At 47.2% G+C, this 26,728-nt stretch overlaps 1 protein-coding gene across 6 annotated transcripts; it reads left to right on the top strand.

Annotated features, from left to right (window-relative positions):
- Nucleotides 1–21,855: 21,855 nt before the first annotated feature.
- Nucleotides 21,856–24,944, top strand: LOC100272305 (Protein UPSTREAM OF FLC). Of its 6 annotated transcripts, none has more exons than NM_001146790.1 (7): nucleotides 21,856–21,952; nucleotides 22,098–22,498; nucleotides 22,604–22,673; nucleotides 22,934–23,082; nucleotides 23,229–23,796; nucleotides 23,896–24,015; nucleotides 24,520–24,939. In NM_001146790.1, exons 2-7 carry the CDS (start codon nucleotides 22,351–22,353, stop codon nucleotides 24,707–24,709), a joined length of 1,245 nt encoding a protein of 414 aa, NP_001140262.1. In that variant the 5' UTR covers nucleotides 21,856–21,952; nucleotides 22,098–22,350; the 3' UTR covers nucleotides 24,710–24,939. The 6 variants fall into 6 exon arrangements, with proteins under 6 accessions (NP_001140262.1, XP_023157606.1, XP_008672319.1 ...); XM_035965705.1 differs by having other exon boundaries at nucleotides 21,911–21,952; nucleotides 23,226–23,796; nucleotides 24,520–24,944; XM_023301838.2 differs by having other exon boundaries at nucleotides 21,862–22,498; nucleotides 23,226–23,796; nucleotides 24,524–24,944.
- The last annotated feature ends 1,784 nt before the right edge of the window (nucleotides 24,945–26,728 follow it).

Raw genomic sequence — 26,728 nt, 5'->3', positions numbered from 1 at the left:
GTGAGCGCGCGAGAGAGAGCGACTGGCAGGTGGGGTCGGCCTGTCAGCGAGAGAGAGAGAGGGAGCGCGGAGCAGCTGCGCGCGCGCGGGAGCAGGCCGGTAATGGGCCGAAGGGGGGGAGAGCGCGGGCGCGAGGGAGGAAAGGCGGCCGCGGCATGGGCTGGATTCAGCCCAGCTAGGAGGGGGTTTTCTCTTTTTCTTTTTATTTTCTAATTCCTATATCCAAATTTTTTTTATATTCTTTTCTTTTGAACAATTAATTTAATAGATAATATAGGTGCTGGAAAATAAAATCTAAGTGAGGTGCTCATATTCAAACAAGGTGTATGCATATGTTGGGAAGAATCTAAGGGAGTTTTGGGATAGATAATAAGAAGGGGGGGTTAGATTAGGGTTTCAAACCTGGGTTAGAAATTGGGATGTTACACCTTATGCTTCCATTCTCATCTTAACCCATCTGAAGAGAAAAGTGCCTTACCCAAGAAGATACCGAGAAGCTTACCCTTGAAGCCTGGAATAAGCTACAGAAGAAACCTGTCCAGCTGCTCAGTCAAAAGGACCGACCGTGAGAATCAAAGCACTGCCCCTTAGTCAAAGTAAACAGAAAAAGAGGACAGAAGGAGTTATTACCATACAGAGAGGCAAAGATTCTTAGAACCAGAGACCACAAACATCAGGGTCATTGACCCCACCACTCACCCGTGCCCCCCCCCCCGCACTCATGCCTCGCCTCCATGCGCACTACCACCGCCACCCACCACCCCCTTTGCAGCGCACTACCGCCACCCACCGCCCCCTTTGCAGCGCACTACCGCCGCCCACGCCCCCTTTGCAGCGCACCCACCGTCGCCATCATCGCCGGCAACACCGCCCCCCTTCCCCTTGTCGCGTCTGCTGCCGCATGGCACTTGCTCCATCACCACCACTCCAACCCCCCCCCCTCGAGCACCACCTCGCATGTCGCTCGCCTATAAACCCCCCCCACCAGCTCCCTCAACTCCCATCTCGCACAAAGCAAAAACAACCCCGATAAAATCCCCTCTGCCAAATTGCAAGCAACTCCATTTTCCCATTCCCTCGCCCCTAAGATCACAATGCTTGGTGATTCTTGGGTTGAAGACTGTTGTACATGGTTCATAGTCTTTGGTTTCCTCCTCTGTATGATGGTAATACTCATCGATAGACTCCTCCAGTGGGAAGAGCAAAGAGAAAGAAAGAGGCAGTGAAAAGTGAAAAGTGAAAAGAGAAAAGAAGATAGTGAAGAGAATATAAGAAGAAGCTTCTCCCAGAATCAACCCTGTGCCAGTCATCCCTCCGCAGCCAGCTCAAGCAGCAACAGCAGCAGAAGGACCCGTAACACCCTTGTTATGTGGTACTTCAAGGAGTTCAAATCCCTAAGATTCAAGAGTTCTACCCTCATTCTTTTTAAGTGGGGTAGTATTCCAGTAAGGTTCCTGCTGTGGAGAAAAAGGAGAAGACTTGTAGCAAGCTTGTGGAGGACTAGATCATCAAAGCATATAAGTTTCTGGATGAGAAGTGGTCACCCAAGTTTTGTTGATGAAGCACTAGAAGAGCAATCAAGGAAGGGACCCATGGATAAGTTCGCAAGAAGAAGGTTTGTGTGTTGGCATCAATGCTTCTTCAATAAGCTAGCTGCCAAGCAAAAGCTAGAAGCCTGAAGATGATCTTTGAGTAGCCAGAATCAGCGTTTGCAATCAGCAGCCGGATGCTCCGCAAGGGCCAGATTTTGTTGAAGTTCCATCTCCTCGAAGAGTTGCAAAGTGAAGATATGTAGCTGAAGTAAAGCTATACCCATAACCCTTCTGAGCCGAATCTCGAGGACGAGATTCCTTTTAAGTGGGGTAGATTTGTAGCATCCCAAAAATTCAAATCTCGAAATTTTCTCAAACTCCCTCTAAATTCAAAATGAATTTCAAATTTCATTTCAAAATGTTTGTTTGCGAGTTGATATCAGCAAATAAAATATAGTGGTCTATGTTCTCTCCAAAATCCTCCTCAAAATATTCTACAAATATTTCCCCAGTGATCACCCTCAAACTCTTTCCAGAAATACTGCCCAGATATTTCCCCAGTGATCCCCCTCAAATTCTTTCCAGAAATACTGCCCTGATATTTCCCCAGTGACCCCCCTCAAATTCTTTCCAGGAATATTGCCCGAATATTCCACTGATAATTCTCCAAGTATTTTCTTCCTCAGAAATACCTTCCGAATCATTTTTGAAGTCCCCACAAATATTTTCTTCATAACTTTCCTCATGCTCATACGTATACGTATGCCTCCAGTGTCATACGGTGAGCTCTACAAGCTAATTACACTTATACAAGACAAATACATGCTAACCTCCCACTAATCATCTCATCCTCCCACTAATCCTCTCATCCCTCCCCCTAATCCCCCCACCATGGCTATAAATAGAGGGTCAAGGGCCTCCTCTCATCCCACCCCAAGCCATTTCATGGCAACTCTCTTCCCCCCCCCACACACACCCACTCCATGTTCCACACAAGCACACACTAGCACAAGGATCGTTCGATCGTTCTTCGATCGTTCGTCCCCTGTTCTTAGTTTGTTCGTTTGTTCGTCCGTTCGTTCGTCCAAATAATCTTTTTCCTACCGTTATGCTGCCAAAATTCCGATCGTTCGTTCGTTCGATCATTCGATCGTTCATCGTTCGTTCATAGTTCCTATTCATCGTTCATCGTTCGTTCATAGTTCCTATTCATCGTTCATCGTTCGTTCATGGTCCCTATTCATCGTTCTTCCAGATAATCTTTGTCCTGCCGTTATGCTGCCGAAATTCCGATCGTTCGTTCGTTCGATCATTCGATCGTTCGTCCGTTCGTTCATAGTTCCTATTCATCATTCATCGTCCCTATTCACCGTTCATCGTTCGTTCATACGACTATTCACCATCACTATTCACCGTTACTATTCATCATTACTATTCACTGACACTATTCACCATTGTTACTATTCAGTGTTACTATTCATCATCGTTACTATTCACCATCGTTACTACTCATCGATGATATCTAGTAACTTTTTCGTCGTCACTATTCATCGTTACTATTCATCGATTAGCCGATCACCCCAAATTTCAACTACTCATACATCATGCTGTCCAGTCCACCTAAGACCAGCCAGACCCATATTCCAGTCATACGAACTCCGGTGACTGTGATTTTCCTTCCAGTGGGAACTTCCCATCTGGTCACCCATCTCAGGTTTCTCCAAGTTGAGCACGCTTAACTTTGAGATTCCTTCGAACCAGGCTCCCAAACTCAGATTCCAATAATTCTCGTTTCTAAATTCTTATCAAACTATTCCCTATCCAACCATGTCATCCCTTAAGCATGGTTCATGTTCCAGAAGACTCCCAAAATACTCTCGTCCCATATTCTGCATATGACTCTCCTGTTCATACTAAGTCAGACGATTCATTCGTCACTATTCTCACCTACAGTGAACTTCACTGTGCTACACCACATACACCCAGCTATAAATACACCCAGCTACCCTCTCCCTCTCCACACACACTCCATACCCTCAGCCAAGGAAAACTCCCACCCACTCAGTTACTCCGCTCTGCCGACTACACGCGTAGTGTCGCTTCGCCTTCAGTCCACCCTCCTGGTAAGCACCTCCGCTCCACCACTAGTAGTATCTCAACACCACATGACACAGATTCTACTCAAGACTCTACCCATCCATATATCGCTATTCTGACCACTATACTAAATATTTGTTGCTATACTTGTTGGTTTGTATGTTGCTTGTTCATGTTGCATAGTTATCGGAGCATTCGTGCCGTCTCGTGGAGGCCAGATCTGCAAGTCTACGCCAGGCAGCGGAGCTAGAAGCCAGTTCCGCGAGCTCCCCTTCCCCCTTCGCCGAATAAGCACGACAAGCTCACTGGATCCCTTTGATGCATAAATTACCTATGATTTTTCAACCACAACCCTCAACCTGTTATTTTATGCATGATATGATTTTGAGACAAGTTATTATGGCCACCCAGCCGCTTGCCGCAATCAATCCCTGATATATATGTTCCAAATGATTTGAGAACAGGTGTGAGTTTTCAAAAGAAAATGTTTTTCAAAATGTGTGTGATGAAGGGTTTTCACCCTTATCACCTTGTGAGTGGGATAATCAGGGACTCCCTGGTTTAGGGGAGGGCCTAAGGTGTTGGCTCAGCTGGTTTAGGCGTGAGCAGAAGGATTGTCCCCTCATATAAGGACCGGTTTGTCATTTTCACTACCTGTACTCTTTAATAGTACAACCACTCGAGACTGTGTGGGCAGTCACTCAATCTGAACTCGTACGGTCCAACCCCAGGGTTATGAAGGCTGGGGAGCACCGGGAGGATAAGGAGGGGGAAAGTTTTGTCCGGTTTGGACATGGTGGTGGCCTGACTCCTTCCGGATAACCGTTAAGGTTAGGACGTGCGGGGAAAGAAAGAGAGTCAGATTCGGGTCTCATTGGCCATGGGATCGCAGAGCCGAACTAGTGGGTAAAGTGTACACCTCTGCGCAGAGTTTGAAAACCTATTCGAATAGTCTGTGTCCACAGGAATGGACGAGTCTGGTATGGTATGGCAATTAATGTTTTGTTTTCCAAAAAAAAGAGATGGTTTTGAGAAAAGTGATTTTTAAAAGGTTCGGCGGTTGAGCCGTGAGCTATGGTGGACGGGAAGTCCAGTAGCTGTTTTTGAAAAGGAAAACCAGTGGGAAACTGCTGAGATACCTGGATGGTTTAGTCCAGGGGATTTTGTTATAATACTGAAAAACTTCCTGCTCCTTTTGGAGAGGATGCGCTTTGCAAAAATACAAAATGTTTTTCAAAACAACTCTGCATAAAATATTGTTGTTTCTGCAAAATATCCTGAGCTCCACATATTCCATGCATTATATCTGATTTCCCCATTCCGTGGGTGAAGGTGGGCTGCTGAGTACGTTTGTACTCACCCTTGCTTATTTGTTGTTTTTCAGAAAAAGGAGATCGGGTAAGAGTTACGACTGTTCCCAACCTTGCCTGTGGCTGTTGGACCGCTGAATTGCTTCACTGCGTATATCGGGCTGCTTCAGCCCCACTCTGATGATATGTCCCGAGTTGTGGACCAACTCTTAAAGTTGTTCGCCACCTTTATAGGTTTGTCTCGTTTAAGCAGATCTGGAATCATCTGATGTATAAATGTGTTTATTAGCCTCCTGGGACTAGTAATTGTATCACATTTGAGTCCCAGAGGATTGGGGACGCTTCAATTATTAATAGCGGGTGCACAAACCATATGACGTGGAGAAGAAGATGTACACTTCCTACGTCAAAAATAAGGATTCCCATGGCACAATCATCTTTGAAGATGGGAACCAAGGCAAGGTAAAGGAGATAGGTAAAATAGTAATTAATACCGAGCACTCGATTTCTAATGTATTTTTGGTAGAATCGCTTGGTTATACTTTGCTTTTTGTCAGCCAGTTATGTCATATAGGATATAATTGTTTATTTATAAATGGTGATGTAACTATCTTTAGAAGAAGTGATGGTTCATTTCCATTTAAAGGCGTATCTGACGGCACACTTTACTTGGTTGATTTTACTAAAGAGAATGTTGATCTAGATGCATGTATGCTTGCTAAGACTAACATGGGCTGGTTGTGGCATCGTCGTCTAGCACATGTTGGGATGAATAACCTTCATAAGCTTATAAAGGGAGAACATTTGATAGGACTATCTGATGTCTGTTTCGAGAAATACAGACCTTGTGTTGCGTGTCAAGTAGGGAAATAGGTGGGAACAAGTTATCCGAGCAAAAATATAACGACGACATCAAGACCACTAGAGCTTCTATATGGATCTCTTCGGACCCATTGCGTATCTTAGCATCGGGGGAAGTAAGTATGGTCTCGTTATTGTTGATGACTATTCCCGCTTCACTTGGATATTATTTTTGAGATTAAGAAGAAGCACTCAACCGATCTAAGTGGTCGATTGAGAGAGGGAAAGGGTTGCAAAAGACCCAGCCTGTATGGCCTCCTCGACGGGGAGTAGGTTCACTAGAACCGAACCTCGAAAACAAATCATTGTGTTCATTTGTGTTGATCATTAACTTACGATTTGATTCTTCCTCTCCCCTCTCTCTAAAGTTCTCTTGCTCGCAATCTTTTGAGTTTGCTCCCAAAGTTATCCGCATTGATTGAGGAACTCATAGCAAGAAGAACACTCTTCCACACTATGATTTTATTATCACTCTTTCTAATCCTAACCCCGGGTGAAGTTCGTGTTCAAAGTTTATAATTTATAGGTTTTGCCAATTCATCCCCCCTCTAGGCGACTTTCACTAATAAGTGACCCATGGGTATAATATTTAGCCCATATACATAGCCTAATAGAGTAAATACCCATCGAGTATCGGGTCGCGGGTACCCATTGCCATCGCGATAGCAAGGTTCGAGGTGTTACTGCAAGCCTTGGATCGCCGCTCAAGCCGAACCAGGGGAAGCACTTCTTCCTCCTCATCATCCCCTTCCTCTACCACGTATCTAGTTGTCCTCACATCACTCCCATCTTCCATGACACCCTCTAGACCATCACCCACCTTCCACGACAATCTATATGGACAACTTTCTAGTTCCTGTCTACCTTGAATTTGGCCAAGTACTTCACCCTGGCCTCCTTGATTAGTTGCTCCATGTACTCCTCGAATTCATGTTATTCTTCAAGCGACAGTGCCTCCATAGTCGGCTCAGTGATATTGCTGGGGGAAATATCGGAGTGGTCCTTGGGACCAGCCATTAGGGGTCGGTTCAATGGATCCAACCAACTTGTCCTCGATGGAGTCGCCAAAAAGTGTGTTGGTGAAAGTCGCCTAGAGGGGGGTGAATAGGCAAATCTAAAATTTATAGAGTTTAAGCACAACTACAAGTCAGAGTTAGCGTTAGAAATATAATCGAGTCCGAAAGAGAGGGCGAAAACAAATCTCAAGCAAATAAGGCGGATGACACGGTGATTTGTTTTACCGAGGTTCGGTTCTTGCAAACCTACTCCCCGTTGAGGTGGTCACAAAGACTGGGTCTCTTTCAACCCTTTCCCTCTCTCAAACGGTCACCTAGACCGAGTGAGCTTCTGTCACACCCGGTTTTAGAAGGCAAACTGAATGCGAACCATGTACGTGCCAGGATCAACAATTCACGTACATAGCAGTTACATAACATGGACATCATCACACAATGCTCAAATAGTATTAAAAAGGAAAATAGTAGTCGATTACATCATATGTATGAGACATCCACATAGTCTTTACAATAAATCAAAGTGCGGAAAAGAAACGTAGATAAGCGCGGCCTTCACAGGCAGCCGACTGGGGGTTGCCGCTAACCCACGCCTAGAACTCGTCATAGTCTTGGAACTCCTGGAAGTCTCCTTCCACGACTTCATCTTCTCCTGAGCAGTGGTTGCAATGCTGACAACCTGGGGATGGGGGGGGGGGTTGGTGTGTAGAGCAAGGGTGAGTACACATCAACATACTCAGCAAGTATCCTGTTTGGCTGTAGTGGACTAGCTTTATATGGGGGTAAGTCAAGCAGTTGCTTTTAGTTGGTCAGATTATTATTTACTAGTAGAAAGCCAGGTTTTAGCATTAACCCAAGTTATTAGCCCGATGTACTCTTTCCAAACGGAAAGAATACCACTTACCAGTACCATAGTCATAACCAGAACCATCAATCTCATTGCCACCTGTAAACCAAAATGTCTCTGATCAAGTACCACTAATCACTGGAGCTCCCTTGGCCGCTCATAACCGCGAGCACGGCTGATATATCAGTTTTCAAACACTCTGCAGAGGTTGTGCACTTTACCCACAAGCCGTGATTCCCTTTCTGCCCGGAGAGAGCTACTCCTCATTGACCACTACCTAGGTGGCCTAGCAGGGCATCACTACGTAGCCTTTACAAAGATCCCCCGGGGCTGTAGTCACCCGTTAGGTTTCCTAAATGTACCGCACTCCTCCCCAAGGGGCGAACCCAAACTTGGCAGAGCGAACCGCATACACCGAGCCCCATTGACGGCACAACGGCTAAGCGAACTACACCCCGGATCCTCTAATTATTCAGCTAAGGGCATCCCATTCCACCCTCATGGTTGCACTGTTTTCCCGGGCGATCATCCATAGAACAGGTCCTTACGGAGAGGCACTCGAGAAACCGCTCGAGCCCCCTTAAAGGCCACAAGTACAACATCATAATAAGAGAAGGGAAAATAGCGTATCATAGATAATCTCATCATGTTCATTGATTAGAGTTTGAGCAATAGCATAAAGCTAAACAATAATAATCCAACCCAAATAGGTAAACAAGGACATGGACAACAAAACTAGTCAATCCTTAGGCATAAATGTGTAAAGCGGGAGGTGAATTAAAGAATGAATAGGACAGAGATAGGTCAAGGGACACTTGCCTCCACCAACCGACTGCTGCTCAGGGGCTTCTCCTGCGAGTTCCTCGAGCTCTTCAACCGGATCGTTCTCTATGCGATTGCAAGCATACATACATCCATCCATTCAAATTAGGAAACAAACAGTACACCATACAAGGGAACAAATAAAGTAAATATGCATAGAATATCACATACGATAATGAATTTACCTTGGTTAGAAAGAAATGGGGAAAGGTCTCGCGAGAGTTAAAGCTTATGCTCGAGGCGCATTACGGGTAGGCGAATAACTAGACGTTACGTGCTCTAGTTCCAATTGGTTCTAACAAAAGGATTAGCTACATGCACTAATGTAAACGTGACCACTTTTAGTAGATTAACATTGAATAAGATAGATGATTAGCTATACAAATTAACTAACGTAACCAATTTCCAAATTGAGACTCCTATCTTATTAATATAAACACGTGATTAGCGCGCATAGGACACGGGGGGTAGACGGGGCGTCTAGGGGTAGATGGGGGCACGACGGGTCGTGCCAAGGCACGCGCGCGAGGCCGCACGCACACGCCACGAACTAGCCGTGCGCACATCGGGGCCGCGCGCTAGCCGAGCTCAAGGCCGCGCGCCATAGGCACGCTGGGCCGAACTCGAGGCCACGCCGAGGCCGTCACGACGCGAGCAAGGCACGACGGGGCGAGCGGGCAAGCACGCCGGGGCAAGCGAGCACGGGCGAGCGAGGACGCGGCCGGGCGAGGACACGACCGGGCGAGGACACGGCCGAACGCGGGGGCGGCCGAGCCGGGGCGGGGCTCGCCGGGGACGGGCGCGGCGGGGGCGGCCGAGCCGGGCACGGGACGGGGCGGGCTCACCAGAGGGGGGGTGGGCGCGGGCGCGGGCTCGCCCGGGGCGGGGCCGGGCGCGGCCGGGCACGACGGCTCGCCGGAGCGCCGAGCGGACGGGGCCGGGCGGGCGCGCCATGGGCGCGGGGGAGGGCGCCGACGAGAGGGGGAAGGAGGAGGGAGGGGAGGGAGAAGGGGGGAGGAGGGGGGGAAGCCTCACCGGGGGCGGGGGAGGGCGCGGCGGCGGCGCTAGGGCGGCAGCGGCTAGGGTTAGGGGAGAGGGAGTTGGGGGAGGGGATGACGGGCGGGGCCCGCGGGGAGGGAGGTTTTGGAAAAAAAGAAAGGGGAGGGGGGCCGGCTGGGCCCAAATGGGAGAGGGGGCGGGCGCCGGGTGGGACGGCCGGGACGGCCCACGGCGGGGGGGGGGGGGGGTGGCTGGGCCGCCGCGGGGCCCACACGGGAAGGGGGGGAAGGGGGGCGACTGGGCCGCCAGCTGGGCCGGCGCGAAGGGGGAGGGGGCGGCTGGGCCAAAAGGGAGAAGGGGGAGCTTTTCTTTTTCTAATTCCATATTTTCTTATATGCCTAATTCTTATATGCCTAATTCTCCAATTCACTCAACCACAAACAAAAGAGTACATAATCTGGCATGATGCAACAACCAAAAAATAGTTCTAGGTTTTGCTTACACAAGATGTCGAGCTAATTCTCGCTATAACTTTTGGAAAAGATCAAGGCTTAGCGAGAAGAAAAGGGAAAAGGAAAGAGTAATGCCTGAATTTGGTGAGAGAAAAGAAGAAAAGAAAAAAAAATTCTACCCCCAAATTCAGGGCGTTATAGCTTCTCTTCTCAATCAATCGGGACACTAAGTCCCCACAAGGACCACCACACAATTGGTGTCTCTTGCCTTGATTACAATTGAGTTGGAAACAAGAAAGAATGAATAAGAAAAGCAATCCAAGTGCAAGAACTCAAATGAACACAATTGTCTCTCTCACTAGTCACTATTTGATTGGAATGATCTTTGGACTTGGGAGAGGATTTGATCTCTTTGTTTGTGTCTTTGAATGAAGTCTAGAGCTCTTGTATGAGGTTTGACGACTGAAAACTTGGATGTATTTAAGTGTGGTGGTTGGGGGGTATTTATAGCCCCAACCACCAAAAGAACCGTTGGTGGAGGCTGCAGTCGTATGGCGCACCGGACAGTCCGGTGCGCCACCGGACACTGTCCGGTGCGCCAGCCACGTCACCAGGCCGTTGGGTTCCGACCGTTGGAGCTTCTGATAACTGGGCCACCGGACTGTCCGGTGGTGCACCGGACATTCACTATTCACTGGCCGGTGCGCCTTCTGCGCTTGCTCTGACTTCTGCGCGCGCAGTCGCGCACTGTAGCGTTTTACTGTTCCTCTGCAGACGACCGTTGGCGCTGTAGAGCCGTTACTCCGCTGGCACACCGGACAGTCCGATGAATTATAGCGGAGTGACTCCCAAAATTCCCGAAGGTGGCAAGCTCGGAGTTGGGTTCCCTGGTGCACCGGACACTATCCGGTGGCACACCGGATAGTCCGGTGCGCCAGACCAGGGCTGCCTTTGGGTTGTCTTTTGCTCTCTTTGTTTGAACCCTTTCTTGGTCTTTTTATTGGTTTGTTGTGAACCTTTGGCACCTGTATAACTTATAATCTAGAGCAAACTAGTTAGTCCAATTATTTGTGTTGGGCAATTCAACCACCAAAATCAATTAGGAAAAGGTGTGAGCCTATTTCCCTTTCAATCTCCCCCCTTTTGGTGATTGATGCCAACACAAACCAAAGCAAATATAAAAGTGCAGAATTGAACTAATTTGCATAAGATAAGTGCAAAGGTTGCTTGGAATGGAACCAATAATTATTTCTACTAGATATGCATGGATGACTTTCTTCTTATTTAAAATTTTGGACCACGCTTGCACCAATTGTTTTGTTTTGCAAATGTTTTGGAAATTCTTTTCAAAGTCTTTTGCAAATAGTCAAAGGTATATGAATAAGATTTTGCGAAGCATTTTCAAGATATATAAAAATTTTCTCCCCCTGTTTCAAATGCTTTTCCTTTGACTAAACAAAACTCCCCCTTAATGAAATCCTCCTCTTAGTGTTCAAGAGGGTTTTAGCGGGTATATTAATTTGAAATTATATCAAAAATAAGATACCAATTTGAAAATCAAAAACTTCTTTAATAATTGAAAGACTACAAATTTTTGAAATTGGTGGTGGTGCGGTCCTTTTGCTTTGGGCTAATACTTTTCTCCCCCTTTGGCATGAATTACCAAAAACGGATACATGTGAGTGAAATATAAGCCCATTTTCAAACTTTTCTCCCCTTTTGGTAAATAATATAGGAGTGAAGATTATACCAAATTGGAGAGTGGAGCGGAGTGACGACGAAGGATGAGTAATTCGATGGAGTGGAGTGGAAGCCTTGTCTTCGCCGAAGAACTCCATTTCCCTTTCAATCTAAGACTTATTATGAATTACACTTAAAAACCATATTAGTCATAGCACATGAAAGAGATGATCAAAGGTATATATAAATGAGCTATGTGTGCAAAATATCAATCAAAATTCCTAGAATCAAGAATATTTAGCTCATGCCTAAGTTTGGTAAATGTTTTCTCATCTAGTGGCTTGGTAAAGATATCGGCTAATTGTTCTTTGGTGTTAATATAAGCAATCTCGATATCCCCCTTTGTTGGTGATCCCTCAAAAAGTGATACTGAATGGCTATGTGCTTAGTGTGGTTGTGCTCAACGGGATTATCCGTCACGCGGATTGCACTCTCATTATCACATAGGAGAGGAACTTTGGTTAATTTGTAACAATAGTCCCTAAGGGTTTGCCTCATCCAAAGCAATTGCGTGCAACAATGGCCTGCGGCAATATACTCGGCTTCGACGGTAGAAAGAGCTACAGAATTTTGTTTCTTAGAAGCCCAAGACACCAGAGATCTTCCCAAGAACTGGCAAGTTCCTGATGTGCTCTTTCTATCAATCTTACACCCTGCCCAATCAGTATCTGAATAACCAATTAAATCAAAAGTGGATCCCCTGGGGTACCAAAGGCCAAACTTAGGAGTAAAAACTAAATATCTCAAGATTCGTTCCATGGCCCTAAGGTGAACTTCCTTAGGATCAACTTGAAATCTTGCACACATGCACACGGAAAGCATAATATCCGGTCGTGAAGCACATAAATAGAGTAAATAACCTATCATTGATCGGTATACCTTTTGATCTACAGATTTACCTCCCGTGTCGAGGTCGAGATGCCCATTAGTTCTCATGGGTGTCTTGATGGGCTTGGCATCCTTCATCCCAAACTTTGCAAGAATGTCTTGAATGTACTTTGTTTGGCTAATGAAGGTGCCCTCTTGGAGTTGCTTGACTTGAAAGCCTAGAAAATACTTCAACTCCCCCATCATTGACATCTCGAATTTTTGAATCATGATCCTACTAAATTCTTCACAAGTAGATTTGTTAGTAGACCCAAATATGATACCATCAACATAAATTTGGCATACAAACAAATCATTTGCAATAGTTTTAGTGAATAAAGTAGGATCGACTTTTCCGACTTTGAAGCCATTTGCGATAAGAAAATCTCTTAGGCATTCATACCAAGCTCTTGGGGCTTGCTTGAGCCCATAAAGCGCCTTAGAGAGTTTATAGACATGGTTAGGATACTCACTATCTTCAAAGCTGGGAGGTTGCTCAACATAGACCTCATCCTTGATTGGTCCATTGAGGAAGGCACTTTTCACGTCCATTTGATAAAGTTTGAAGCCATGGTAAGTAGCATAGGCAAGTAAAATGCGAATTAACTCAAGCCTAGCTACGGGTGCATAGGTTTCACCGAAATCCAAACCTTCAACTTGTGAATATCCCTTGGACACAAGTCGGGCTTTGTTCCTTATCACCACACCATGCTCATCTTGCTTGTTGCAAAAGACCCATTTGGTTCCTACAACATTTTGGTTAGGACGTGGAACTAAATGCCATACCTCATTCCTCGTGAAGTTGTTGAGCTCCTCTTGCATCGCCAACATCCAATCTGAATCCCTTAATGCATCTTCTACCCTATATGGCTCAATAGAAGACACAAAGGAGTAATGTTCACAAAAATGAGCAACACGAGATCGAGTGGTTACCCCCTTATGAATATCGCCGAGGATGGAGTTCACGGGGTGATCTCGTTGTATTGCTTGGTGGACTCTTGGGTGTGGTGGCCTTGGACCCTCGTCATCTTCCTTGTCTTGATCATTGGCATCTCCCCCTTGATCATTGTCCTCCTCTTGAGGTGGCTCCTCTTGATCTTCATCATCATCATCTTGAGCTTGATCCTCATCTTGAGTTGGTGGAGATGCTTGTTTTGAGGAAGATGGTTGATCTTGTGCATGTGGAGGCTCTTCGGATTCCTTAGGACACACATCCCCAATGGACATGTTCCTTAGCGCGACGCACGGAGCCTCTTCATCATCTAGCTCATCAAGATCAACTTGCTCTACTTGAGAGCTGTTAGTCTCATCAAACACATTGTCACAAGAAACTTCAACTAGTCCAGTGGACTTGTTAAAGACTCTATATGCCCTTGTGTTTGAATCATAACCAAGTAAAAAGCCTTCTACAGCCTTAGGAGCAAATTTAGATTTTCTACCTCTTTTAACAAGAATAAAGCATTTGCTACCAAAGACTCTAAAATATGAAACATTGGGCTTTTTACCGGTGAGGAGTTCATAAGATGTCTTCTTGAGGATTCGGTGAAGATATAACCGGTTGATGGCGTAGCAAGCGGTGTTGACCGCCTCGGCCCAAAATTGATCCGAAGTCTTGTACTCATCAAGCATGGTCCTTGCCATGTACAATAGAGTTCTATTCTTTCTCTCCACTACACCATTTTGTTGTGGCGTGTAGGGAGAAGAGAACTCATGCTTGATGCCCTCTTCCTCGAGAAAGCCTTCAATTTGTGAATTCTTGAACTCCGTTCCGTTGTCGCTTCTTATTTTCTTGATCCTCAAGCCGAACTCATTTTGAGACCGTCTCAAGAATCCTTTCAAAGTCTCTTGGGTTTGTGATTTTTCCTGCAAAAAGAATACCCAAGTGAAGCGAGAATAACCATCCACAATAACTAGACAGTACTTACTGCCGTCAATGCTTATGTAAGCGATCGGGCCGAATAGGTCCATGTGGAGTAGCTCAAGCGGCCTGTCAGTCGTCATGATGTTCTTGTGTGGATGATGAACATCAACTTGCTTCCCTGCTTGACATGCGCTACAAACCCTGTCTTTCTCAAAATGAACATTGGTTAGTCCCAAAATGTGATCTCCCTTTAGAAGCTTATGAAGATTCTTCATCCCAACATGGGCTAGTCGGCGGTGTCAGAGCCAACCCATGTTAGTCTTAGCAATTAAGCAAGTGTCGAGTTCAGCTCTATTAAAATCAACTAAGTATAGCTGACCCTCTAACACTCCCTTAAATGCTACTGAATCATCACTTCTTCTAAAGACAGTAACACCTATATCCATAAAAAGACAGTTGTAGCCCATTTTACATAATTGAGAAACGGAAAGCAAATTGTAATCTAAAGAATCTACAAGAAAAACATTGGAAATAGAATGGTCAGGTGATATTGCGATTTTACCAAGTCCTTTGACCAAACCTTGATTTCCATCCCGAATGTGATAGCTCGTTGGGGATCTTGGTTTTTCTCATAGGAGGAGAACATCTTTTTCTCCCCTGTCATGTGGTTTGTGCATCCGCTATCGATGATCCAACTTGAGCCCCCGGATGCATAAACCTACAAAACAAATTTAGGCCTTGTTCTTAGGTACCCAAATGGTCTTGGGTCCTTTGACATTAGAAACAAGCACCTTGGGTACCCAAACACAAGTCTTTGATCCCTTGTGTTTGCCCCCAACATATTTGGCAACTACTTTGCCTGATTTGTTAGTGAGCACGTAAGAAGCATCAAAAGTTTTAAATGAAATATTAGGTTCATTTGATGCAATAGGAGTTTTCTTCTTAGGCAATTTAGCATGAGTTGATTGCCTAGAGCTAGATGCCTCACTCTTATACATGAAAGCATGATGAGAGCCAGAGTGAGACTTCCTAGAGTGAATTCTCCTAATTATGTGTTCGGGATAACCGACAGGGTATAAAATGTAACCCTCGTTATCCTGAACCATTTGAGCCTTGCCCTTAACAAAGTTGGACAATTTCTTAGGGGCATTGAGTTTGACATTGCCTCCCTGTTGGAAGCCAATGCCATCCTTAATGCCAAGGCGTCTCCCACTATAGAGCATGCTTCTAGCAAATTTAAAATTTTCATTTTCTAAGTCATTCTCATTAATTTTGGCACTAAGTTGAGCTATGTGATCATTTTGTTGTTTAATTAAAGCTAGGTGATCATGAATAGCATCAACATTAATGTCTCTACATCTAGTGCAAATAATAACATGCTCAACGGTAGATGTAGAGTGTTTGCAAGTATTTAATTCAACAATCTTAGCATGTAAAATAGCATTCTCATCTCTAAGATTGGAAATAGAAGCATTGCAAACATTTAAATCTTTAGCCTTAGCAATTAATTTTTCATTCTCAATTTTAAGGCTAGAGAGGGATGCATTCAATTTGTCAATCTTAGCAATCAAATTAGCATTATCATTTCTAAGATTAACAATCGAATCATCACAAACATTTGATTTCTCAACCTTAGCAATTAATTTGGCATTTTCATTTCTAAGGCTAGAAATAGTGTAATGGCAAGCGCTTAGCTCACTAGTTATTTTTTCACATTTTTCTACCTCTAGAGCATAAGCATTTTTAACCTTAATATGCTTTTTGTTTTCCTTAATAAGGAAGTCCTCTTGGCTATCCAAGAGTTCATCCTTCTCATGAATAGCACTAATCAATTCATTTAATTTCTCCTTTTGTTGCATGTTAAGATTGGCAAAAAGAGTGAGCAAGTTATCCTCATCATCACTAGAATTATCCTTATCACTAGAGGTTGCATACTTAGTGGAGGATCTTGATTTTACCTTCTTCTTCTTGTCGTCCTTTGCCATGAGGCACTTGTGGTCGACGTTGGGGAAGAGAAGGCCTTTGGTGACGGCGATGTTTGCGGCGTCCTCGTCGGAGGAGGAGTCGATGGAGCTCTCGTCGGAGTCCCACTCCCGGCAAACATGGGCATCGCCGCCCTTCTTCTTGTAGTATCTCTTATTTTCTCTTCTCTTTCCCTTCTTATCGTCGCCCCTGTCACTATCACTAGACAAAGGACATTTAGCGATAAAATGACTGGTCTTACCATATTTGTAGCAAACCTTCTTGGAGCGAGGTTTGTAATCCTTCCCCCTCCTTTGCTTGAGGATTTGGCGGAAGCTCTTGATGATGAGTGCCATTTCCTCGTTGTCGAGCTTGGAGGCGTCGATGGGAATCCTACTTGGTGTAGAATCCTTCTTTTCTTCTTCCGTCGCCTTGAATGCGACGGGTTGCACCTCGAGTGTTGAGGTGGTGCCTTGCTCGATGATTTTCTTGGAGCCTTTGATCATCAACTCAAAGCTCACAAATTTTCCTATCACTTCCTCGGGAGACATTAGTTTATACCTTGGATCACCACAAATTAATTGAACTTGTGTAGGGTTAAGAAAAACGAGTAATCTAAGAATAACCTTGACTATCTCATGGTCATCCCATTTGGTGCTCCCGAGGTTGCGCACTTGGTTCACCAAGGTCTTGAGCCGGTTGTACATCGCTTGTGGCTCCTCCCCTTGGTGAAGCATGAATCGACCGAGCTCCCCCTCGATCGTTTCCCGCTTGGTGATCTTGGTCACCTCATCTCCTTTGTGCGCGGTCTTGAGCACGTCCCAAATCTCTTTGGCACTCTTCAACCCTTGCACCTTATTATACTCCTCTCTACTTAGAGAGGCGAGGAGTATAGTGGTGGCTTGGGAGTTGAAGTGTTGGATTTGTTCGACCTCCTCCGAATCATAATCCTTGTCCCCCTTCTTCGGTACATACGCTCCATACTCAACAATATCCCATATACTTTTGTGGAGTGAGGTTAGATGATGCCTCATTTTATCACTCCACATTGAATAATCTTCACCTTCAAACATAGGTGGTTTGCCTAATGGGACGGAAAGTAATGGAGTGCGTTTTGAAATACGAGGATAGCGAAGGGGCATCTTACTATACTTCTTGCGCTCATGGCGCTTAGAAGTGACGAATGCCGATTCTGAGCCGGAGGTGGAGGGTGACGAAGAGTCGGTCTCGTAGTAGACCACTTTCTTCATCTTCTTCTTCTTGTCACCCTTCCGTCTAGACTTGATGGAGGAAGAGGATTCCTCCTTGTGCTTGTGGGCGGACTCCCTTAAGTGCCTTCTCCCCGAGCTTGCGGACTTGTTGCCGGTCCCGATCTCCCTCATGGCGGATGCTCCCGACATCACTTCGAGCGGTTAGGCTCTAATGAAGTACCGGGCTCTAATACCAATTGAAAGTCACTTAGAGGGGGGGGGGGGTGAATAGGCAAATATGAAATTTATAGAGTTTAAGCACAACTACAAGCCGGGTTTAGCGTTAGAAATATAATCGAGTCTGAAAGAGAGGGCGAAAACAAATCTCAAGCAAATAAGGCGGATGACACGGTGATTTGTTTTACCGAGGTTCGGTTCTTGCAAACCTACTCCCCGTTGAGGTGGTCACAAAGACCGGGTCTCTTTCAACCCTTTCCCTCTCTCAAACGGTCACCTAGACCGAGTGAGCTTCTCTTCTCAATCAATCGGGACACTAAGTCCCCACAAGGACCACCACACAATTGGTGTCTCTTGCCTTGATTACAATTGAGTTGGAAACAAGAAAGAATGAAGAAGAAAAGCAATCCAAGCGCAAGAACTCAAATGAACACAATTGTCTCTCTCACTAGTCACTATTTGATGGAATGATCTTTGGACTTGGGAGAGGATTTGATCTCTTTATTTGTGTCTTTGAATGAAGTCTAGAGCTCTTGTATGAGGTTTGATGGCTGAAAACTTAGATGCATTGAAGTGTGGTGGTTGGGGGGTATTTATAGCCCCAACCACCAAAAGAACTGTTGGTGGAGGCCGCTGTCGTATGGCGCACCGGACAGTCCGGTGCGCCACCGGACACTGTCCGGTGCGCCAGTTACGTCACCAGGCCGTTGGGTTCCGACCGTTGGAGCTTCTGATAACTGGGCCACCGGACTGTCCGGTGGTGCACCGGACAGTCACTATTCACTGTCCAGTGCGCCTTCTGCGCTTGCTCTGACTTCTGCGCGTGCAGTCGCGCACTGTAGCGTTTTACTGTTCCTCTGCAGACGACCGTTGGCGCTGTAGAGCCGTTACTCCGCTGGCACACCGGACAGTCCGGTGAATTATAGCGGAGTGGCTCCCAGAATTCCCGAAGGTGGCAAGTTCGGAGTTGGGTTCCCTGGTGCACCGGACAGTCCGGTGCGCCAGACCAGAGCTGCCTTTGGGTTGTCTTTTGCTCTTTTTGTTTGAACTCTTTCTTGGTCTTTTTATTGGTTTGTTGTGAACCTTTGGCACCTGTAAAACTTATAATCTAGAGCAAACTAGTTAGTCCAATTATTTGTGTTGGGCAATTCAACCACCAAAATCAATTAGAAAAAGGTGTGAGCCTATTTTCCTTTCAGTTGGCGTCGATCTAGGCACCGATCGCTGGGAGTTGTTCTACTTTGTTGGCTCTCTGCGGCGACATGGATGGTCTTTGGCCTAGAGTCAGAGGGTCAGTGGCCTGTAAGCAGGAGCGGGGTTCTCTGCGCCGAGCCGGACGGTCCGTGTGTGCGCAGGGTGGCGGTGTTCGCCAACGACGCCTGGATCTCACCCTAAGAAGGGTCCCCATATGGGAGGAGAGATCCTAGGGTTTGTCTTGGAATTGGCAGGCCACCGAAGACGCCTCTAGACGACGTAGAGTTAAAGAGAGGTGAAGATTGAGACGAAGAAGACTACATTACTGTCTACTCGTAGGGCAAGAAAGTAAAAAGAATTGATCAATGGGCTGATTGGTTCGTTTGATGGTGCCCACAATCGGTCGTACCCCTTCATATATACAAGGGAGGGGGTCTGAACCCATTCCTAGGCGTTTTCCAACAGAATCCATGAGATTGAAGAGATAAAAATGCACGAAAAAAGGGATTAATCACATCTGTTTTGATTTGATCATGGACCGTTCGCGCCGAGGGCCGGACCGTCCGCATCCCGGATCGTCCGGCCTGTTGAACCCCATAGTGGGCAGGTGGACAGTCCTACGGTCCGCAGTCTGAACGGTCCGCCGTAGCTGCGCAGACCGTCCGCGCGTGTGCAGAATCAGTTAGGATTCCGGATTTCTTGCGAGAGTTGTTAGCTAAACCTACGAGATTAACTTAAGAACTGACTTGTAACGGGTCCAGACTGTGGGGGTACATATATCCCTCGGGTCCACTAGAAGGCGAAAACCCTGCTTGGGTCCACATGCCAGTCACCCCGCAAGGACGCCGCGCCGTGGGCCGGACAAATATAGCGGTGGAAATGGACCGACCCAGGAAGACGATGGGCTCACGTCCGGATTATTCGTGGCTTGGGCGTGATCCCGTTGAAGCTGTTCGTTTTCCCGCGCCCGACATCCTTGAACGTCGGGGATAGCTTGGAGCCATTGCGTCGGGTTTTCCTCGAGATAAGCGAAGTCTGTTCACTATTAACTAGGAGATAAGTTGAAAGAGTGTGATCAGCATGTACGTGGGAAGTACCCTACGGTCGTGTATATAAGGCCAAGGGGGACCTCCATCATTTTCATCTCATTAGCACCTCTCTATTCAGGAGACACCACTTGTAAACACCCCACACATACAAAGCCACCTCAACAAGTAGTGTATTACGCTCCTCAAGCGGTCCGAACCTACAGAAAATTGCCCGACTCTCTCTTCCTCGTGCCCCCCGGCACGAACCATCGAGTTACAATCTACGACACCGTCCTACCCAAAAGCACCACGAGGGTATCCCGGGTGTGCGGTCGGACACTAAACACCGACACAGACCTCCCCTTTATATATAGATGAAGGGATACAATCGATTGACCCCCCACAATCGATCTAATCAAATTTACGTATCGTTTTATTTTTACCTTATGCATTAGGAGTAGTGCTAGTTTAGCCTCCCTCTACCTTGAATCTTCACCTCTCTTCAGCTTTACGTCGACTAGAGGCGTCTTGGATGGCCTGCCGACGCCAAGACACACCCTAGGATCTCCCCCCCTGACGGGGTCCCTCCCGGGAGGCAAGATCTAGGTTTGTTGTGAAGAAAGGGACCCTCTACGCCATCGTGGACCGTTCGAGTCCCAGACGCGGACCGTTCGGACATACACAGAGGAGGAGTCACTCCTGCTCCTGCGCCAGATCGCGGACCGTTCGCGCCTTCGCAGAGAGCACCACTACACGGTCCGTTTCAGCGTTTAGAGCTTAGATCAGCACCAACACGGCCTTATTCAGCACCACAATTGATGCTCAATAGATAGTGTGTGTCATGGTTACAAGACACCTATCGTCGGTTTTGTTGGAGCAGTATAGCGAGGCTTCTTGTTGGCACTGGAGACCTAGAAACTGACTCTGGTTGAAGCTGTTGCCGACGTCGTTATCGACGCCTACTAACCAAGGCGTCAAGCCGTGCGAACATTTTAAAACCATTAAAAACAATTAACAAAAGAGCCCGATTTTACTCACCGTCGTCGGGCCGCGCACCGTAGCAAATAATCCAACGTGTTGGAAAACGAAGCTGTCCCTGTCCGGCAACGAGTGTCTGTTTTCTACCTTTTCTTTTCTTATGGGCCCCGGCACGCCCGCCCTGCAAACAAATGGCAGGCGCATGGTCAGTCCTGCACCACAGTCCACACTCCACAGCACGCCTGCACGTAGAATAGGAGGCTCCATTCGGTTTCAGAAAGAGGTGGCATTTGTATATGGCTCATGCGTCGAGCGTTCCTGTACCCGGGGATTTGTTAACCAGACGGCGCATCTGTGGTCGTCGACCATACGGTAGTAGTGTCAGTGACGTGCTGGTCACCGTTGTTGCTGGAGTTCTCGAGGTTGGATTGGACCGCTGCTCCAGTCAAGGATAAGCTATTGAAGACAATAACGGTTTTCTGTTGCAGCAACGAACTTGCATAGAAAAGAGCAAAAAAAAAAACCGTTTGTTGGCCTTGCATTGGCTGAATCTCAATCTACCATCACGTCCGTATTGCGTTCCAGAAATTACCTGTCCCGCGTATGTAGCACACTGCCCTTGCGCGTTCACTGCTCAGTGAGATAAAGAGATGTCTCAAGTATCATACCAAAACCGAGGCTGGAAAAGGAGATGACGGTGGACCGAGCCAAGCAAGACAAGACAATGCCAGGATCTCGATCGGTGATGATTCCTTCTATCTCTACGAGGTGGGCCATCCCATCGCCATCGGTCACCAGAGACAGGCCGTACTTTATTTATATATAAAAATAGCGATTAGCCCCATCCAAACGCAGACACCGTCGTGTATTATTATAATCCCCAGCCCTCGGTTTCGGTAGATTCCCAACCCTACGCCAGGCGGAGAGAGAGAGGAGGGGCCTGCAGGCTGCAGCAGCTGGAGGTACCCTCTTCTCCTCCTCCTCCTCTAGTTTATTCTGCGTGCCACGCCCTCCAATCCCTCGCCAACATTTTGAGCCACGCGCGACGCTGCCTCTTGGCTTGGATCCGCCCGTGAAATTCATCCCTGCGTCGGCTCACCCACGCAGCGCCGGCGGCCTCCCTCTTGCGTACGGAGTAGTAAAATAAGAATTCCGGTCGCACCTCCGATCCGGCCGTCTCTCCATGAGCGGCCGGTTTAAATAGGCCGGGGACAAAGATCGGGCGCAGGTGCTGGCTGGCACGCATCAGGTTTGGCTTTTTTTTGGTGCTATCTATCTCCTTGTTCCCTCGGATTGTCCTTGTCGTTGTCGCCGTCGACGGCACGGCGATATCCAAGGGAGGGAGGAAGGGCAGCATATCATGGACTCGCACAAGGGGGCAGTAGTTTGGGGCGGGGGCGAGGTGAGGCGGATCAACGTGGTCTACTTCCTGAGCCGCGGCGGCCGGTCCGACCACCCGCACCTCTTCCGCGTCAACCACCTCAGCCGCGCCGGCGTCCGCCTCCGCGGTACGTCCGTCTGTCTTCCCCTCCATCTGCGGATCCGTCTGCTTCATTCTGCGATCGTCGTCGGCTCATTGTTCTTCCCGTCTGTGCTGGAACCGTTCCGTTCAGATGTGAAGAGGTGGCTCTCCGACCTGCGCGGCAAGGACATGCCGGACAATTACTCCTGGTCCTACAAAAGGTAGGTAGTAATACTACGACGATGGATGAATCGGAGTGCAGCCTTTCTGGCCATCTTGTCGACGACCAGGATTTTTTTTTTTTTGCAAGTGTGCTGCCAGTTAATTCCTTTTTATTTGGCAGTGTCCGATCCGTCTGCATTGATTGAATGTTACTAATTTCCTGATCCGTGTCGATTATTCTTCTAGATAGAGGCCTCCCCCCTATTGATGATTTCCTTACACACACAATGCAAATCCTCCCGTTGTTCTTCATCGCCAGGAAGTACAAGGCCGGTTACGTGTGGCAGGACCTGAAGGACGACGACCTCGTCACGCCCGTCTCCGACAACGAGTACGTGCTCAAGGGCTGCGACGTCCGAGGAACACCTCCTCCCCGCAGCCAAACGCCGAAAAGAACTTGTTCGTTAGGTGACTCTTGGACGTCTGAATTTTCATTCCATTTTATTTAATTTGCCTCTGGCCTGGTTTTCATATCGCTTATTTATTTATTTATTTATTTATTTCTGCGTTGAGCCGTTGAGGTGAACAATTTGACCTCCTGTTTATACCAGCAGGCGAGAACGATCAGAACCACCCCGTGGAGGTGGTGCTGACGCCGGACTCCGACGAGAGCTCGCCGAAGCCGCCGCCGCACGCGGACCAGGACTCGCCCGGAGGCTGCGAGTCGGGGCGCCGCAGCACGGTGCCGTTCAAGGTCGAGAAGCCGCAGGGCCTTAATAACGAGCAAAAGCAGGAGGAGGAGCAAGTGGTGATCAAGATCGAGGTGTCGCGGTCACAGAACCACCAGCAGCACAAACACGAGGAGGAGGAGAACAACGACGAAGAAGAAGAGGAAGAAGAAGCGGCGACCAAGAAGGCCGACGACACCAAGGCTGCTGCGGAGGAGCAGCAGCAGCCGCAGGGAGCGGGGGGCGTCAGGAGCAGCCACGCGCACGCGGTGGGGAAGCAGGCGCGGAGGATGCGCGTGGCGCGGGCGCTCCACAACATGCTGACGTGCGCGCGCGCTGACGCCGTCGACGACGCCGCGCTCCGCCCCCTGGCGCGGCGGCAGGCCGGTGGCGGCGACGGCTGTCCACCGCCGCCCACGCCGACGTGCCCCGGCATGGAAGGCTGCGGCCTAGGGTGAGTCGCTGAAACGCATATTCACGTCACGCGCGCGCGCACACGGCCGGAGAATAATCGGTCTTTGTTGACTTTTGCGCGTACGTGCGTGCGTGGCAGCGTGAGCCGGAAGAAGACGTCGAGGCCGCGGAGGGGCGGCGGCGGCAAGGACAAGCAGCGCAAGCGAGACGGGGAGAAGAAGCACGACGCGCACAGGCCGGCCACCCTGCCGCGTTGCTCGTAAGTGTCGCTGCCTGCGGATGCCTTTTGTTTAATTTCTCGTTAACCTGGTCGGTTCGGTTCGGTTCTTCGTTGCATGCTGGTTGCTCGGTCTCGCTTTGATTTGGCAACGGCCGGCCGGGTTTCATTCCTGCGCTGCGCCCGACCGGCGACCGGTTCCGTTCAGCTCCGCGGCCTGCCCGTGACCGTGACAGGCTGACAGCACGGCAAGAGATTCTGATCCTCGTAACTAGTAGACTAGATACTACAGTATATGGCTATATATGAATTGACAGGTCCGTACTGTTCCATTCGTGGATCTCGTACAAGCTAGTGTATTCCGTGCAAGTAGAGGACGAAAGAGGGTACATTTTTAAACATTCAAATTTATTCCTAGATTCTACTTAGGCCTTACTTACTGCAGGAGCGAGTACATACGACAATATGGCGATACGGACATATAGTACTGTGCCTGCCGTCTCACGTACGCATGTTTTTTTTTTGACAACGTGGATATGCATGCAGGCAGTGCGGGAAGGAGTTCAAGCCGCAGGAGCTGCACTCGCACATGCAGTCGTGCCGGGGCTTCAAGGAACGGATGAGGAGGAGCACCAGCGCGGACAGGAGGCGCAACTGGACCGCCGCCGGCCGCTACCCCGCGGAGTCGGAGCGGCCGTCCTCAGCCTCCGCCGTGTTCCTGCTCACGGAATCCTGACGGGATCGTCGACTGCTTGCTCTAGCCTCTAGCCCATATAAAAATATGAATTAATTAAACACACTAATGTCGCGGGATCGGATGTACATCGTGCGTGATGATCAAAAGCAACGTTGGGATCGTTTTGCCTATAGTCGGGCAATCATGCCGGAATATGTACGTACCTGCGCCTGTCTCGATATTTTGCTTTGCTTCATCTGTGAATAATAGATGGGTTGCTGTGTTGGATCGATTCTGTGCATCGCGTTTTTTTGTCTTAATACTAGCAAATATGTCTATGTGTTGAAACGAAAGGTACATTGTCGTCTGTTCCAATATATCATGAAATCGGACTATGTACAATAGCTAGATACAGTACACATGTATTCTTTATTAGGCATTGGCCGTGAGCCCGTGAGTTCGTGGAATGAACCAAATATAGCAAACAAAACAAATCATAGCTCGTAGCAATAATTCATAACATACTACTTTAACCGAAACCATCTGCTCGGAGAAATGGAGAGACATATAAACTGGGAAATATATAGCGAAAATTCTCCTCACAAACTCTATCACACGATGGGGTCGTCTAGAGATGTCAATGGGTATAGAATTACGAGTGTAATTCTATATCCGCGGACAAGAATGAGGATACTTCAATAAACGCACTGGATACTTTTGAGTGGGCAAACTAAAACTATATCCACAATCTCCAGTCAATCTGTGCTTTCAATTTTCAAGTCTATTGCTGCAAATAAGAGAACTACTAGCTTTGTTCGAAGTAAGAATGAGCTAGATCGCTACTTGGAGGAAGAATCTCTTCCTCATGACGAGAATGACTATTTTGATGTTCTGGGTTGGTGGAAACTAGAGGGAACTCATTATTCAACTTTGAGGCTAATTGCCCGTGATATATTAGCTATTCCAATCACCAATGTTGCATCAGAATCAACTTTTAGTATTAGTGGGAGGGTTTTAAGTGAGCATCGCATGCGCCATACTCCTAAGATTTTGGAAGCTCTTATGTGTAGCCAAAGTTCGCTTTATCACACTCTCAAAGCTACATGTGCATTTGCATTGTATTATCTTTATATTTCATATGTGAAACTCTTGAATGCTTACTGTCCTGAATCCCATATGCATATGCTTATTACAGTTCATATGCATATGAACATTTGGTTGTAATTATATGTTGCAGCAACTAATGCATACGAACATTTGATTGTAGATGTTGCTGATGAAAGTTTCAACAGCTTTTGGTTATGCCTTAAGGACAATGAAGAAGAAATGAAGGAAGAGTATCACAGCACTATGGCAGACTCCGATTAATGAAATACTTGTTGCCTTTATTTGTTATGTTAGCCACTATTTCTTCTATGTAATGGACCTAGTATTTATTATGTTAGCCAATATTCCTTCTATGTAATGGACCTGTGAGCTCATGTATCATGAATTGGTGTGGACGTGTGGTCCACTTGTGATGTGTAAGACCATGGACGATTGATGCTAGTTAAGTTGAGTTTATTTTTGTCCATGAATCTAGTTTAAGTTGAGTTTATTTGTGTTCATGTATTTGCTTTTGTTTTGATATAAGTATTGTATTTTGCCCGCGAAGGGTGGAGGGTGCGGGCGCGGATTTTGGCTCGCGGTCGTGTGCAATACAAGCTGGTATCCGTGGGTAATTTACCTGTTGTCATCTTCAGGGTCGTCACGCGTTACTGCACTCACGAGACCGATCCGCACCCGCCCACCCAAAAGATACAGCATCTCTTTTATAAGTGCGCTTATGCCAATTCTTGTGGTGTGTGTCATATAGCCTTAGGTATTATTTCGTCTCTAGGGCCCAATAATCTTTTTGGAAACTGGTCTCGAAATGGAGGGCAAGGCAGTTTACTTTTGTTGGGTGTATTAGGTTTTTGTTGAACTATATGGCTATTTAGAAATGATGTTGTTTTCGAGAAAAACATCCAAAATCTTTTTTGGGGTTCTTTTCAAGGAAATTAATTGGCCTTGCCTATGGGCCAAGTTTCAGTGAAGTGA

The sequence above is a fragment of the Zea mays genome, chromosome 3 (genome assembly GCF_902167145.1).
Source record: "Zea mays cultivar B73 chromosome 3, Zm-B73-REFERENCE-NAM-5.0, whole genome shotgun sequence".
Lineage (NCBI taxonomy): Eukaryota > Viridiplantae > Streptophyta > Magnoliopsida > Poales > Poaceae > Zea > Zea mays.
This window is presented reverse-complemented; position numbering and strand designations above follow the sequence as displayed.